General features: G+C 42.2%; 1 protein-coding gene across 1 annotated transcript in view; it reads right to left on the bottom strand.

The window, feature by feature from the left end:
* The window catches only part of LAPTM4B (lysosomal protein transmembrane 4 beta), a 92,306-nt gene that overhangs the window by 26,670 nt on the left and 48,370 nt on the right, over nt 1-17,266 (bottom strand). The window contains exon 5 of the mRNA XM_026659136.1: nt 2,051-2,149. Coding sequence (XP_026514921.1) covers nt 2,051-2,149 — 99 coding nt within the window. The remainder of the gene's footprint in view (nt 1-2,050; nt 2,150-17,266) is intronic.

The raw sequence follows: 17,266 nt of genomic DNA, 5'->3' as shown, positions 1-17,266 counted from the left end.
AAAAAAAAAAAAGTCAGATATTAACACAGCTCTAATAAATACATCTATGGTGCTGGATGCCTTCCCTTGGCCAGATGGGAAACTCCTACATTTGGTGGTGTCTAGGACCCCGTCTACACTACAGACTTATATTTGTATAACTACGTTGCTCGGGGATGTGAAAAATCCACACCCCGAGTGACGTTGTTATACTGACCTAACCCTCCGTGTAGACAGGCAATGGGAGAGCTTCTTGGGGAGGTGGATTAACTACACCGATGGAAGAAGCTCTTCCATTGGCACAGGAGCACGTTCACTTACATCAGTGTTTCTCAAACTGGGGTCTCCGCTTGTGCAGGGAAAGCCCCTGGCGAGCCGGGCTGGTTTGTTTACCTGAACCGTCCGCAGGTCCGGCCCATCGCGGCTCCCACTGGCCGTGGTTCACTGCTCCGGGCCAATGAGAGCTGCTGGAAGTGGCGCAGGCCGAGGAACGTACTGGCCGCCGCTTCCAGCAGCTCCCATTGGCCTGCAGCGGCGAACCGTGGCCAGTGGGAGCCGCAATCGGCCGGACCTGCGGATGGGGCAGGTAAACAAACTGGCCCGGTCCGCCAGGGGCTTTCCCTACACAAGCGGCGACTCCACTTTGAGAAACACTAACTTACGTGCTACAATGGCATAGCTGCATCAGTGCGGCTGTGCCAATGCAGCGCTTCAAGTGTCGATTTGCCCTAAAGCTGGTTCTTTGGAGAGATTAAACATCTGAAATAGAACATTTCTGGTGAAAACTGAAGGCCAAAAGGACTACTGCTTTGGGGTTGTTGGGTTTTTGCCATATTTGCAAAGCACAAATGGCCCCCCATTTAGATTCCTCCTTTAAAATAGTTTGCTTGATACAGAGACCCCCCACCCAAATGTAAGAGTATCATGCTGCCAAATATCAGAGGGGTAGCCGTGTTAGTCTGAATCTGTAGAAAGCAACAGAGGGTCCTGTGGCACCTTTAAGACTAACAGAAAGGTTAGTCTTAAAGGTGCCACAGGACCCTCTCATGCTGCCAAATGTTTTTTAAATTACGTATGTTATTTTGTTTTATAATTCTTACTCTATGAATCACCTTTCCCTCCTGCAATGTTTGCTAGGCTATGGTGCGCCTCTCTCTACTTTTAACAGTAGAACTCCAATTCATGAAAGCACTCAATTTTTTTTTTTTTTATGTTCAGTACCTTTCAGTTTCAATACACAAATGTGATACCAATTGTTATGTCTATCAAAGTGATAAATAGTGCGATGCATTTGATACTAGGCAACTTTCTTTTCATTAAGCAGGTTCCATAAATCTGCAAAACAACTCTTTTGCAAACAAGCAATTCAAATGAAAATGCCAATGCTGACTGTATTTTAGTATATATTTCCACTATTAGTGAGTCATATATTTTGAGACACATATGCATTAATTATATGTTGCTAGAACAAACATTAAGGAAAGTGAGAGTTAGTAATAATGCCAGGTCTAGGGGAAATCAGCTAAATATGAGAAGAAAGGGACATTAATTGATCTCAATTGCATTAGTCATTTACACTCTTGGAGCAAATATACACTGGCATGTGACAAACTAAAACCCAAGGATTTTTTTGTACTATGAATTTCCTAGCATTGTCACTTTTCTATTCAGGCCTGTGATTAATCCTTTCAAAAACCTAAAGGCAATATTTATTAAATGAAATATCAAACACATTTGAGAATGACATGAGCTAATCCTTATAATGTAAGAAAATATCACTAATATCATTTGACTGGACTATATATTGGTCTGATTTATTCACATAGAACAACATACTAAATCACGTGTGGGTATTAATGCACTTCCATATTTTGTTTTTGTTTTTTTAAAAGCTGCTGCAATTATCTACCATCTCCTTCCTTGCTGTCAAATCCATGCTAGTTGTAACTAATGTCCCACTGGTTATTCAGCCTTGTTAAGTCAACAAAATACAGTTGTTCTGGAGAGAAAGAGGGAGGGCTATTCCAAAGACATTCCATATATAGAAGATGAATTTTATACACATGCTCACCTTGAAAGCCAGAATGATGCTTATGAAGAGTAGAATAATCACAACTAGACAAGTAGGATTTACTGCCATAATCTCTTCCTTGTAGGGAAAGTTAGCAGGCTGCAGACACAAAAACATAAATAAAACATTATAAATTTCTTGAAAGATTAGGGAGCCATTCCCCAGGCTCTTTAATTAATAATTTATGAGAAGGCAGTTAAATCTGATAGCTCTTCTTTGGACCTGTATTTTAGTTTCTGGCACATCTGGATACAATAAGAATTATAACTACAGTGATATCTTCATACTTCAGAAGACAGGACAATTCAATGTAACATGCACATCCTAGTGAAAAGAAAACTGGAGGGCTGTTTTAGGTTTGGGGTTTCTTTGTTTTTTTGGCCTGTTTGCCTTATAACTAACCCAAGGGAGAATGGACAGAACTTTGGGAAATTTGACAGTCTGCCATCACTGGCATTCTCTAAAGTCAGAGCAAGGTTTGCAAAGAATAAATTCTCTCACAGTGATTGCACCTATTGTCCTATGCACAACTCTCCATTCAGTTTGGGCAGGAACAGCTGGTTGGCAACACAACACATGGTCCTGGGCAAAAGCACAGGCTTAGGAATCAGGAGAACTGAGTGTTATTCCTCGCTCTGTCAGACTTCCTTTGTGACCTGCGAGTTAACTTCTCTAGACCTCAGGGTATGTCTTGACTACCGGCCGGATCGGCGGGCAGCGATCGATCCAGTGGGGATTGATTTATCGCGTCTAGACTAGATGCGATATATCGATCCCTGAGCACTCTCCCGTCGACTCCTGTACTCCAGCTCGGCGAGAGGCGCAGGCAGAATCGACGGGGGAGCGGCAGCAGTTGACTCACCGTAGTGAAGACACTGCGGTGAGTAGATCTAAGTACGTTGATTTCAGCTACTTTATTCACGTAGCTGAAGTTGCGTAACTTAGATTGGTTTCCCCACCCCTCCCCCCCAGTGTAGACCAGGTCTCAGTTTCCTCATCCATACAACCAGATAATACTCTTCCTACTTCACAGGAAAACTGCTGTTAATGAATAAAAATCTTACATTTGAAAGGCACTTTAAGATCATTAGACAAAAGATGTTAGATCTGCTGCATTGTTTTAAAATAAAAAAAGAGTGGAAATCATCAAAGATCATCAAATTGTTCTGAAGCATTGCAATGTGCAACTTGCAACTGCAGTTGGAGTAAGTCTCTACTTATAAATGAAATAGTTCTTTGCAAAAGAATTTCACTCAGAGGACTTCACTGTAAACCTCCTCTTGTACACAACAGTTTTGAATACCCTTTCTATTTACATTTTAATTAGCCCTGTCCTTCCCCTGAGGCATTAAATGAACCAAACTGTTCTGTCAGTCAATCTGGATTTACACCAGCGTATGTTACTTAGAGCAGAAGTTAGCCCTGTGTCTGAGGAATTTCTCTTTTTTTGTCAGCTGTTTGTGAGAAATTTTCTTTATTTAGAATTTCCATGAAATGTTTTTAATGCTTAAGATCATCAGATGGTACAACAGATTGGAAATAACTGCTACATAAATACATTTTCAGCTCCTTGAGAGACGTGTTTTTATTCTTTCATTGAATTTCATGACTAATATTTTGATCACTTTATTTTCATTATAAAATTTCCTGCTTCTTGCAGAGGTCTAGCTAAATTTAAAATTAATTGATTCATTGCCTGCAGAAGAATTTACTTAACAATATGCTATTTCACACAATATCCTTATCGCAAACACAGTGGAAGTACAGTAGAACCTCATAGTTATGAACACCAGAGTTACAAACTGACTGATCAACCACACACCTTATTTGGAATGGAGAGTACACAATCAGGTAGCAGGGACAAAAAAAGTATAGAGTACAACACTGTATTAAGCATAAATGACTAAAAAATAAAAGGAAAAAGTTTAATAAAAGATTTGACAAGGTAAAGAAACTTTCTGTGATTATTTCATTTAAATTAAGTTGGTTAAAACTGGCATTTTTCTTCTCCATAGTAAAGTTTCAAAGCTGTATTCAGTTAATGTTCAGTTGTAAACTTTTTAAAGAACAGCATAATGTTTTGTTCAGAGTTACGAACATTTCAGAGTTAGGAACAACCTCCATTCCCAAGGTGTTTGTAACTCTGAGATTCTACTGTAGTTACTCAGAGACCCAAAAGGTGCTAGAAGTGTGTTGATAAGAGACCTGATGAAAAACAAAACCTTAAAAAAAAAAATGCAGAAACTTAAAAGATTTCATGCCATGGTATGTACTCCATGACTACAGCTGTGGGGTCTTGTACTTTGTTAGATAGTCTACCTTATTGGCTGCTGAAGACAGACTTATGAACAGTTACAATAAAATTTCCTGAATATAATTTCTTTGCTACTGAACTTTTTTTTTTTTTAGTACAACAACTAGAACCAATTTGTAACTGGAATGAAGACTCAGACTGACACTTCTGTCATGTTAGACTCTCTGATATCAGAGAACCTCTGTCACAGTTCTGAGATTGGATATGTGTCAAGCCCGTATTTTGTTCAAACCCAAATGGCATATTTCCAGATTTCAACTGTGCTGGAATTTGTTCCTCTGAGGGAAAGAGAGAGGGTGGGGAGGTGGGAAAAAGGAAACGACCAATAAAGTTCCTACTTGTTTAAAGAGCAGGAACATCTGCTAGAGCCATGAACCATTAGCTAGCCAAATTCAACAGCAGCAGGTGCTATTCATCAGGTCCAGGCTTGTCTTTAAGTGTCAGTCAATAGAAATTTCAGATTCTATGGAAATAACAGAGCAAGCTACAATAAGCATCAATAAGTATTAAATAGGTGATTTTTTGAAGAGTTGAATCTAATGGGAATTCTACAGAATGACAGTCAGGATAATTTCTTCTCAGATGACATTTTCCCCACTGTTTTGACTATAAAGCCTCAGGATGGACTTCCGTAGGTCTCCTTCCATGTGGGCTATGCCTCATTCAGGTAACTTTGAGCTCTATGGCAGCAGTACTGTGCAGTCAGATCTTTTTCAACACTTCCCGATTAGTGTGAAAGCTCAAGCCATGCCCCCACTTGGTAGTCCCACATGCTCCCTATGACGAAAAGGCTATTTGAAGGCTAACCAATAGCACAAGATCAACATGTCAACCTGGGAGAAAGAAATATTGTGTTGCAACAAGACTGTGAAGATAGCACCAAGGTCTCCATGTACGAAAGGTAGGTATGGGGAGAGATTATTTGTATGTTGAAGGGCATTATTCTCAGCTAGAATCATGACACTGATGAGGCATGTTATACAGGTGATACGGTTAAAGACTGAATTAATATGTGAAATAAGACCAGAGGGGCATATTTTAATGCACAGTAATGAGACAGAAAGCAGAAACATGATGAGACTCAAAGAAATTCAGTTTATCAATTTGACGAATGTTAGCTTTCCTGTTGTCCACACTGGGATTTCACCATTGCCAGTTCCTTATCGGCACACAGTTTACACCACCACAGTGCGATTTGCACTGGCAGGGTAAGCTATACATATACAATACATATCCACACTAGGGCTTTCTAGTGTTGCAGCTATAGCAGTAACTGAAAATCCAGTACAGAAAAGGCCTGGGAGACAAGTTTCAGAACAAGAGCTTGGTGGGTGCACAACTGATGGGGTGGAACTCAAGGGGGGGAAAATGTGAAATGTCATACAAGGTTTGACTTGTCTGTGGCAAAAATTAGTTCACGAGTTTGCAGCTGGATATTCTATTTGTGCATTAAAATGTGGCCTGTGCAGAAGATTTCCTGGACAGACGTCAGGATATGCTTCTACGAGCACAACATTCTGAAGAATTAGAGCAGGCTGCGCAGTGGGGACAGAAGGACGGTGAAGAAATTTGGCAGCATGTGACCTCCAGAAGAAGAAAGAGGAGCGTCCATGTACCAGCAATGCAGATACAGGTGAGCAACTGTTTTCATGTTCTCTCCACAGGTACAAATGCGGAGAGTGGACTAGATGATACATCTGAGGGAAGGGAGCAGAAGGAGACTCCACTGATTGGAAGGCATGAGATGCACTGTCCTAGGGATGGGGGTTCCTCGACCACCGCTCCCAAGAGAAGGAGGCGGGTGGTGGTCGGGGACTATCTCCTCAGGGGGACTGAGTCATCTGTCTGCCATCCCGACCGGGAAAACCGAGAAGTGTGCTGCTTGCCAGGAGCTAGGATTCACGATGTGACTGAGAGACTGCCGAGACTCATCAAGCCCTCAGATCGCTACCCCTTCCTGCTTCTCCACGTGGGCACCAATGATACTGACAAGAATGACCTTGAGCGGATCACTGCAGACTACATGGCTCTGGGAAGAAGGATAAAGGAGTTTGAGGTGCAAGTGGTGTTCTCGTCCATCCTCCCTCTGGAAGGAAAAGGCCCGGGTAGAGACCGTCGAATCGTGGAAGTCAATGAATGGCTACACAGGTGGTGTCGGAGAGAAGGCTTTGGATTCTTTGACCATGGGATGATGTTCCAAGAAGGAATGCTAGGCAGAGACGGGCTCCACTTAACGAAGAGAGGGAAGAGCATCTTCGCAAGCAGGTTGGCTAATCTAGTGAGGAGGGCTTTAAACTAGGTTCATCGGGGAAGGAGACCAAAGCGCTGAGGTAACTGGGGAAGTGGGATGCTGGGAGGAAGCACGAGCAGGAGAGCGCAAGAGGGGAGGACTCCTGCCTCATACTGAGAAAGCAGGACGATCAGCAAGTTAACTTAAGTACCTATACACAAATGCAAGAAGCCTAGGAAACAAGCAGGGAGAACTGGAAGTCCTGGCACACTCAAGGAATTATGACGTGATTGGAATAACAAAGACCTGGTGGAATAACTGTTCAGGAAGGACAGGCAGGGCAGAAAAGGTGGAAGAGATGCATTGTATGTAAGAGAGCAGTATGACTGCTCAGAGCTCCAGTATGAAACTGCAGAAAAACCGGAGAGTCTCTGGATTAAGTTTAGAAGTGTGAGCAACAAGGGTGATGTCGTGGTGGGAGTCTGCTATAGACCACCAGACCAGGAGGATGAGGTGGATAAAGCTTTCTTCCGGCAACTAACAGAAGTTACTAGATTACAGGCCCTGGTTCTCATGGGGGACTTCAATCATCCCAATATCAGCTGGGTGAGCAATACAGCGGTGCACAGACAATCCAGGAAGTTTTTGGAAAGTGTAGGGGACAATTTCCTGGTGCAAGTGCTGGAGGAACCAACTAGGGGCAGAGCTCTTCTTGACCTGCTGTTCACAAACAAGGAAGAATTAGTAGGGGAAGCAAAAGTGGATGAGAACCTGGGAGACAGTGGGTCAAGTTCAGGATCCTGACACAAGGAAGAAAGGAGAGCAGCAGAATACGGACCCTGGACTTCAGGAAAGCAGACTTTGACTCCCTCAGGGAACAGATGGGCAGGATCCCCTGGGAGAATAACATGAAGGGCAAAGGGGTCCAGGAGAGCTGGCTGTATTTTAAAGAATCCTTATTGAGGTTGCAGGAACAAACCATCCCGATGTGTAGAAAGAATAGTAAATATGGCAGGTGACCAGCTTGGCTTGACAGTGAAATGCTTGCTGATCTTAAACGCAAAAAAGAAGCTTACAAGAAGTGGAAGATTGGACAAATGACCAGGGAGGAGTATAAAAATATTGCACAGGCATGCAGGAGTGAAATCAGGAAGGCCAAATCACACTTGGAGTTGCAGCTAGCAAGAGATGTTAAGAGTAACAAGAAGGGTTTCTTCAGGTATGTTGTTAGGAACAAGAAGAAAGTCAAGGAAAGTGTGGGCCCCTTACTGAATAGGAAGGCAACCTAATGACAGAGGATGTGGAAAAAGCTAACGTACTCAATGCTTTTTTTGCCTCTGTCTTCACGAACAAGGTCAGCTCCCAGACTACTGCACGGGACAGCACAGCAAGGGGAGGAGGTGACCAGCCCTCTGTGGAGAAAGAAGAGGTTCAGAACTATTTAGAAAAGCTGGACGAGCACAAGTCCATGGGGCCGGATGCGCTGCATCTGAGGGTGCTAAAGGAGTTAGCAGATGTAATTGCAGAGCCATTGGCCATTATCTTTGAAAACTCATGGTGATCGGGGGAGGTCCCGGATGACTGGAAAAAGGCTAATGTAGTGCTCATTTTTAAAGAAGGGAAGGAGGAGGATCCGGGGAACTACAGGCTAGTCAGCCTTACCTCAGTCTCTGGAAAAATCATGGAGCAGGTCCTCAAGGAATCAATTCTGATGCACTTAGAGGAGAAGAAAGTGATCAGGAACAGTCAGCCCGGGTTCACCAAGGGCAAGTGATGCCTGGCTAACCTAATTGACTTCTATGATGAGATAACTGGCTCTGTGGATGAGGGGAAAGCAGGTGACGTGTTATTCCTTGACTTTAGCAAAGCTTTTGATATGGTCTCCCACAGTATTTTTGCCGGCAAGTTAAAGAAGTATAGGCTGGATGAATGGACTATAAAGATGGATAGAAAGCTGGCTAGATCGTCGGGCTCAATGGGTAGTGATCAATGGCTCCATGGCTAGCTGGCAGCCGGTATTAAGTGGAGTGCCCCAAGGGTCGGTCCTGGGGTCAGTTTTGTTCAATATCTTCATTAATGATCTGGAGGATGGCGTGGACTGCACCCTCAGCAAGTTTGCAGATGACACTAAACTGGGAGGAGTGGTAGATACCCTGGAGGGTAGGGATAGGATACAGAGGGACCTAGACAAATTAGAGGATTGGGCCAAAAGAAATCTGATGAGGTTCAACAAGGACAAGTGCAGAGTCCTGCACTTAGGATAGAAGAATCCCATGCACTGCTACAGACTAGGGACCGAGTGGCTAGACAGCAGTTCTGCAGAAAAGGACCTAGGGGTTACAGTGGACGAGAAGCTGGATATGAGTCAACAGTGTGCCCTTGTTGCCAAGAAGGCTAACGGCATTTTGGGCTGTATAAGTAGGAGCATTGCCAACAGATTGAGAGACGTGATCATTCCCCTCTATTTGACATTGGTGAGGCCTCATCTGGAGTACTGTGTCCAGTTTTGGGCCCCACACTACAAGAAGGATGTGGAAAAATTGGAAAGAGTCCAGCAGAGGGCAACAAAAATGATTAGCGGGCTGGAGCACATGACTTATGAGGAGAGGCTGAGGGAACTGGGATTGTTTAGTCTGCAGAAGAGAAGAATGAGGGGGGATTTGATAGCTGCTTTCAACTACCTGAAAGGGGGTTCCAAAGAGGATGGATCTAGACTGTTCTCAGTGGTACCAGATGACGGAACAAGGAGTAACAGTCTCAAGTTGCTGTGGGGGAGGTTTAGGTTGGATATTAGGAAAAACTTTTTCACTAGGAGGGTGGTGAAGCACTGGAATGGGTTACCTAGGGAGGTGGTTGGAATCTCCTTCCTTAGAGGTTTTTAAGGTCAGGCTTGACAAAGCCCTAGCTGGGATGATTTAGCTGGGGATTGGTCCTGCTCTGAGCAGGGGGTTGTACTAGATGACCTCCTGAGGTCCCTTCCAACCCTGATATTCTATGATTCTATGATAAGTGTTTGCATGTTAAAAGCATAATGAATGTTTTATTTATATAGCACTGTGGGCATTGATAGTTCCGTACAAATAATAGTTATAAAATAAACTCAGCTTTGGCATGTGTAAGCAGTACTCACTTTAAAGATGAAGAAGTTAGGTGATAAACGTATTTTAAGAACTAATGGCTTAAAATTTATTTTATAAACTACAATTGCAACAACCTCCCTCCCATCTCCCCCAAATCCCTTACATAGCCAAATTTTTATATTTGCCCCCAATTTTATAACTCAAGAACTCCATGTTTAAATATGGAGTGAATTCTTATTGAACAGCTATAAACCTTGAAGTATAAAAGTCCATTAGAATTTAACAGAAAACAACCAGCTGTTTTATAGGGTTTTTTAAAGTTGTGCTATGAATTCAATAGATAATTACATCCCTACTTTAGAATTCTATAGGATGACTAAAAAAGAAAATCTAAAATATTTTCTATTTGATTTAAAGGTTTTTAAGAGTAATTTCTATTTATTGGTTTCATCCCTATTATATCCTATAGGACGTTCCTGCAAGGATTTATAATAAAAGCTGACAGCCTTAACTGAAGTGTCACAAAGCAACACCAATCAGATACACAGTGAAGCTATTTAACACACTTGATCTGAAATGTACCATTAAATTAGCTGATGAGCTTTACCATTTCTATACATTAGGAAAAACCAAGTTTGCATATGTTGTTTTCGGAGTAGCACGTTTCCATGCCTGTGGCTTAATTTGTTACATATACTGTACGAGACGACAGAAGATTAAGAGTTTAGTTTTAAGGTTTTAGAAAGTACATGTATCAAAGCTTTAGTGAGGATAAAGAAAAGGAGTATGCTTTAGGTCAAACTACTTTAAATAATTACTATTAAAATAAATAGGGTGCTGTTTGTTTTAAAAGTGCAATACAAGTACAAATTTAATATGAATTAAACAGTCTCTATTAAATAGCTACAGTGCTAAAGATCAGGGAGTCTAATGTAGGTTAGAACCATCGGTTTAGGGCTGACAACCACCATAGAACATTTCAACCATCAGATTTGTGGTTAGACTAACTGCTTATTTTACATAATTCTTTGTGCTGTGATGCTCTTGCAATTTATGGAACATTTTAAAAGGATATATTTGTGTGCAAGTACACATGAATGACAACCGGCTTCCAAAAGGTACCCAAACTGCTAAAAAGCAACATTCAGTGCAGGCTGACATCAGAAAATTGCATAGTGCATGTGGAAACAATGTCACGTTTCAGATACATGGTGATGTTAACAAAAGGCCTACTTCTGTCATCTCCTATGTCGAATGGTGCCTTATTCCATGCATAGTTCCATGGAAATTATTTGGAGCAATTATATAGTAAAGTCCAATTCAATGTGCCTAAGGCTGGCAGATCTATGCCCAAAGCAAGCAGATTTAACAATCCTGCATGTTCAGACAGAAGCAAAGAGAAGAGGTGAAGCTCAGATGGGCTGGTTTTTGACCTACCAGTGACCACAGGCAGCAGAGAATTAGGAGTGCCGTTTTAATAATGTCTTTGGGTTACTGCCAAAAAATTCTATTAGCAGATGTGTACATTTTTCCAGATGTCTATTACTAAAGTCTCTTCAAGGATTGTCCCTGAAAGAGCTGTGTTCCACACAGCATCACTCCCCCACCCCTTTACAGTGACACCACAGTGACAAGTGCCATAAAAATGCCTAGAAGTAAATACACAAACCCTAGTCCTTCACCCCCTTCTTCCATCCGGAGGTCTTCCCAGGCTTTGGCCAAAGGGATCTGGCCAAGATCAATTCAGGGCTTATTTATAAGTTATCTTGAGAGACAGTTCTTAAGGTACCCAGAACTGTGAGTCACCTGGTTATCCCTCCCCTGCCTCTGATAAGAGGAAGACTTGCTTGTGCTTAACTGGGTGTCAGATCCCTGACACCACCAGCGTATTAGCCACCCAAGCACTCTCCTCTGGGCTATGCTAGCCCTTGCTTTGCCTTGCAGGTTAAAAAACAGGTGCACCCTAATCCCCAAGCCCTTTGAAATATTCCCCTGTGATATCCAACCCCTTATCCCCTGAACACTGACAGAAATACCAGTTCTGCTGCCAGTGGTCAGGAGCAGCTCCTAGCTTAATATCACAGCACTTATCTGTTGATACTGAAAACAAGGATAAGTTTATTACAAAGATTCAAGGCTAATGGAAACAAAATGTTACATATAAAACAAAAGCATAACATGCTTTCTAGAGATTAAACTTAACAGGTAACCTCCTGCCTAAAGAAGTTTCTCACCCCAAATGTCCTTTGCGGCGTTTCAACCAAGCCTGGTTGTGATCCCATTTTCATAGCTGTAATTGCACTGCCCAACTACTGCCCAGGTGAAGGATAAAGGAGTGTTTTCCTTGGTTTTTCCTTATATCCCCCAAAGTTCATGGTCTCTACCTCGGTCAAGATAACCCCCTCTCCAGTGTGCTGCCTCCCTGTTGATTTCACATCCACCAGTTTGAGTTTGTATGTACATGGGGCTTCCATTGTGTTGTCTCCCACTGCTTATTTACATGTCGACCGAGAGGCAGGTGAAAAGAACATCTTTTGTCTAATAGAAAGCCTGTTTGTTAACTCTGCCTTGATAAAATCTTCAGGAGCATATTTTCAATATAAATACGCAACTTCTTATATAGTATCTGTCCCTACGTTTCACAGCAATACTAATGACCAGCGTGATTCTGGCTTTCATTTAAGACCTCACGTGGCATTCTTTGGTGAACCAGAATGTACATACCAGAGTCAGGATATTCTTGGAAACCCTTTGCCAGTTGGCATCGAGGGGCTGGTCCTTAGGGTCAGGCTTTCTCCTGAGGGTTGTCCATCTCCCTGAAAGAGCTGTGTTCCTAGCAGCATCACTCCCCACATTTACAATGATACCACAGTGATAAACGCCATACAGATGCCTAGAAGTAAATTCACAAAATCTAACCCAGGGGTCCTCAAACTGGGGGTCATGCGGTTATTATATGGTGGTGGTGGGGGGGTGTCACGAGCTGTCAGCCTCAACCCCAAACCCCGCTTTGCATCCAGAATTTATAATGGTGTTAAATATATTTTAAAAGTGTTTTTAATTTATATGTGGGGGCGGGGGGGGGGGTCGCACTCAGAGGCTAGCTAGGTGAAAGAGGTCACCACTACAAAAGTTTGAGAATCACTGGTCTAATCCTTCACCCTCCTCCCACCCTGAGGTCTACCCAGGCTTTTGGCCAAAGGAACCTGGCCAAGATCCCTTCAGGGCTTATTTATCATTTATCTTGAGGGGTCACACACTGTCCAGCATGACTCTCTCTCTCACCTCCAGGAGACAAAGGCATTACTTACCGTTTTAGTCTAACCATAATGCTAAAAAAAAAATACAAAATCTGTCTAGTAAAAATATGAAGGAGATCAAAAATCTTCGATAAGGTGACCTTCAACTCTCCCTTTTGCTTCTGCATGGTCAAATTGAATGAATTAAATAATCCTGTTTGGGCACAAATCTGCCAGCCTTATGTACACTGAACTTTACTAAGCAAGTACTCCAGTTAATTTCAGTGAAACTACTCACAGAATTAGGTGCAACTACAAATCCGCATTTCTCATTGATAATACCTACCGTTAACAACACAATGTAATGTTTGAGCTTGAACCTGTTTTAAAGACTTTGTATCCAAAGTAAAAATCGCATCCACCTTCTCTAAATAATTGCATCAATATTTTGCAAGCAGGTCCATCAGCTAAAAACTGGTCCATGTTCTCCCTTGCAAAGAGCAGACAATGTTATCAACTAGAGTGGAGTTACTTGCAAAATCCTATTGCTGTGCCTGTATGCTTTGTGGGAGTGCTCAGAAGAGCACAGTACGCCAGTAATCTGCTACTTGCACTGATACCCTGATCATCTTCAAAGTCCTGATTTCAGTTTATATAGCCCATAGGATAGACCACTGCTATCTCACTGTCTCTCCTTCTGGCACCGCAAAGGCAATAATTGCCTAGCACACTAGGTTTAACAGACCTCCAATATAAACCTGAGGTAACCAGAGGTAAAAGTCTCCTCAACCGCAGACCAAAGCTCTCAGAGGAGATCAGGAAGTATCCAGTTCTTCCCATTTTCAGGTCACTCTAAGACTCACCACTTTACCACAGCATACCCCACAGAGCCAGAGCAGGAAAAAATCCAGCTGTGTTCAGGAAGCAGCCAATGATTAGACCAAGAGCAGGAGGGAGACGTTGTCTGTCCTCCTCGACAGTTCTTACTGGGTTTATATCCTTGTATGACACATGGGCACTACAAAGGTGCTTTAGAAATGGAGAGTAGACTGCAGAGAGCAGGTTGCTGCTTCTGCCAAGGCAGTCCACTATGCAGTTCAAACTGCAGAAATGCTTTTGGTGGTGGCAGGCCAAGGGGACTCAAAGTGACTGGGAAACCAATATTGTGGGGAAATTGTTCAGCCCAGCTCCTATGTGGCTACAGACAGCGTAGCAGAATGCTAAAACTGTAATATACTGTTCAGCCACTAGGAGGCACTGTAAGCTACCTTGTCTATGTATTAAAGCAGGGGTTCTCAAACTGGGGGTTGTGACCCCTCAGGGGGTCATGAGGTTATTACATGGGGGGGGGGTCGCAAGCTGTTAGTCTCCCCCCAAACACCGCTTCACCTCCAGTATTTATAATAGTGTTAAATATTTTTAAAGTGTTTTTCATTTATAAGGGGGGTCGCTCTCAGGCTTGCTGTGTGAAAGGGGTCCCCAGTACAAAAGTTTGAGAACCACTGTATTAAAGCATCTTATTATGCACACACCTGGTGTGTATGTCACTCAGAAACAAGCTCTGTAGCCAGTCCATATCTGGTACAGGAACATGACATGGTGTCAAAAGCAAACTAGTGCCAGAGGAGAACTGAAATAGAAGGAAAACAGCAACAAAGGATGCAAACAGAAGGAACATGAATAAAGCAACAAAGGTTGCAGGATCTCATCAACATGCCACTCTTCAATGCCCCACAGAACTTCAGCTTTGACAAACCTTCACAGTGAACAGATTGGAAGCAGTATTTTGCAAGTTTTCACATTGTAAACAAACTCCACAAGGAAACTGGAGATCTACAGGTATCTTATTTAATTTATGTGATGGAGAAGCAAGCAGAGCATATCTTTAAACCCTTTGACTTTACTGAAGATAGTTACAATGATGACTATGAAAGGGTTTTAGCTATGTTTGATGCAGAGAAATGTGTTTATGAAACAGCATGTTTTCACCAGAGAATTCAAGAACCAGGAGAAAATGTTGAATGTTTTATAAGAGCTCTGCTGCATACATTGGCTGAAACTGATTTTGGGATTGCAAAACATGAAAATAGAGACAGGGTGGTTACTGGGAGAACAGATAAAAATCTTTCACAGTAGCTACAACTGAAGACAGACCTAAACCTCACCACAGCTATACAGAAAGCAAACCAGTCTGAACTAGTCAAACCAAAGGCAGAAGCAAGTTAAAAAACCATAAGCTAGCTTCAATGCTATAAACAGACACTTGGGTGTTAAAAGTCTGTCATAAAAGCCACTGAGGCAAGGAGAGAACTCCCAGATTACAAGAGAAAAATTCCAGCATGCATACACAAGGTGTGGAAAAAGTCAGCTCAAGAAATGATGTATGTCCAGCCAGAAGAAAAAGTGTAATAAATGCACAAAACATGGATATTTTGCAGCTATCTGCAGCACCAAAGTGATCAGGAAGTTGACTCATATTACAGACAATCAGGAACCATTGTTTCTGGGATCTAGCACTTGTGAGGACACAGATCCTGCCTAGAGAATGAAATTTCGTATTCATGGCAAAACAATTGACTTTAAAATTGACTCAGGCACTGACATCAGAGTCATCTCAGAAGGGATTGTGGAAGTGGAAAAAAGTGCAGACATCTTAGTCTTCTAGAAAGAGCAAGAGTCAGGCTAACTCTAACAGCTAATAATGCGAGACTTCCAGGCAAGGCCTGGGTGAGTAGAAAAGAACTGTAAGAGAGGTTGTTTTGACCTTGTGTTAGATAAGAATGGAACGCAGACTATAGCAAGAACTGCTGAGAAAAGTAAGATATCAGGAAGGAATATGTATAAATAAAATGCAGTTGTTGATCATTACTGTATGTAACAAAAGGTATAAATGCTTGCCTTAATTGTTTATCTTTTGGGAGACCTGCCGTTGTACACTCTCCCCCTTTTGCAATTGCTTGAGAATAAACTGCCTCTGACATGTTGCAACCAACCTGAGAGTGAAGACTCTGTTTTCTTCCACAGGATTTACAATCACCTTCAACTCCTCCCAGAGTTGAAGTCACCTGACAGCTCTGACTAGCCCTGGAGGTATTCTCAACTGCATGGGCCTGTTCACCACAGAAACAACTTACAAAGACAAAAAACTATGTATTCAGAGTGTATGTGATCAAAGGATCACAGACCAACAAGCTTCTCATCCACAGGGTGACAGCCATGATGGGCCTAGCGAGAAAGGTGGAAGAAGTCAATAGAATATTTGCTGAAATTGGACTTTTGAAAGGAGATCCAGTATAAATAACCGTAAGAGACCATGCTGAACTATATAGCGTACATATCCTTCACAGGATTTCTCTCTCATTACTTCATAAAGCGGAAATGGAGTTGAAGAGAATAGAGCGGATTGACATAATCAAGAAAATCTCTGAGCCAACAGCACGGTGTGCCCCAATGGTACCAGTTATAAATAAAAATGGGAAAATATGAATCTGTGTGGATCTCAGAAGACTTAATGAAACAGTTGTGAGAAAAATATAACCTCCCAACACAGGATGACTTCCTCCCCAAAGCGAAAGGAGCTACAATATACTTTAAGCTGGATGACTCGAGCAGATTCTGGCAAATTCCTTTAGCCAAAGAAAATGCTAAACTGACTACATTTATCACATCCTTCGGGAGATTTTGCTTTTGAAAACTGCCTTTTGGGATTACCAGTTCACCTGAAATGTTCCAAAGAAAAATGGCGGAATTGTTTATGAACACAAGTGGAGTTGTAGTTTTCATGGATGATATTCTGACACAGGGATCTTCAAAGGAAGAACGCAACACAATCTGCAAAGTCCTTAGCCTAATCATTCAGTCTGGACTGAAACTAAAAAAGGAAAAAAATTGATTTTTAAACTTACCCCAAATTGATATTTTGGGATAAACACAAAAATAGAATCAGGCCTAGCCCTGAAAAAGTAAAAGCAATTTGAGAATTCAATGCACCAATTAATGTATCAGAACAGAGACGTGTACTGGGGATGGTAAATTATCTTGGTTAATACCTACATGACCTTTCTTCAGTGACAGAACTACTGAATGAATTGTTAAAGTCCAACTCACCTTGGCTATGGGGGCAAAGTCACTACATTGCCTTCAAAAAGGTAAAATAAATGATCTCAACAGCTCCAGTTCTAAACTACTATGTTGTGAACACACCCGCAACAGTCAGTGTGGATGCATGTAGTTATGACCTAGGTGGTGTACTGCTGCAACAGCATGGCTCTCAGTGAAAGCCAACTGCATTTTGCTCTCTCTCTCTCACACACACACACACACACACACACACACACACACACACACACACAC

The sequence above is a fragment of the Terrapene carolina genome, unplaced genomic scaffold (genome assembly GCF_002925995.2).
Source record: "Terrapene carolina triunguis isolate 2854851 unplaced genomic scaffold, T_m_triunguis-2.0 Scaffold58, whole genome shotgun sequence".
Lineage (NCBI taxonomy): Eukaryota > Metazoa > Chordata > Testudines > Emydidae > Terrapene > Terrapene triunguis.
This window is presented reverse-complemented; position numbering and strand designations above follow the sequence as displayed.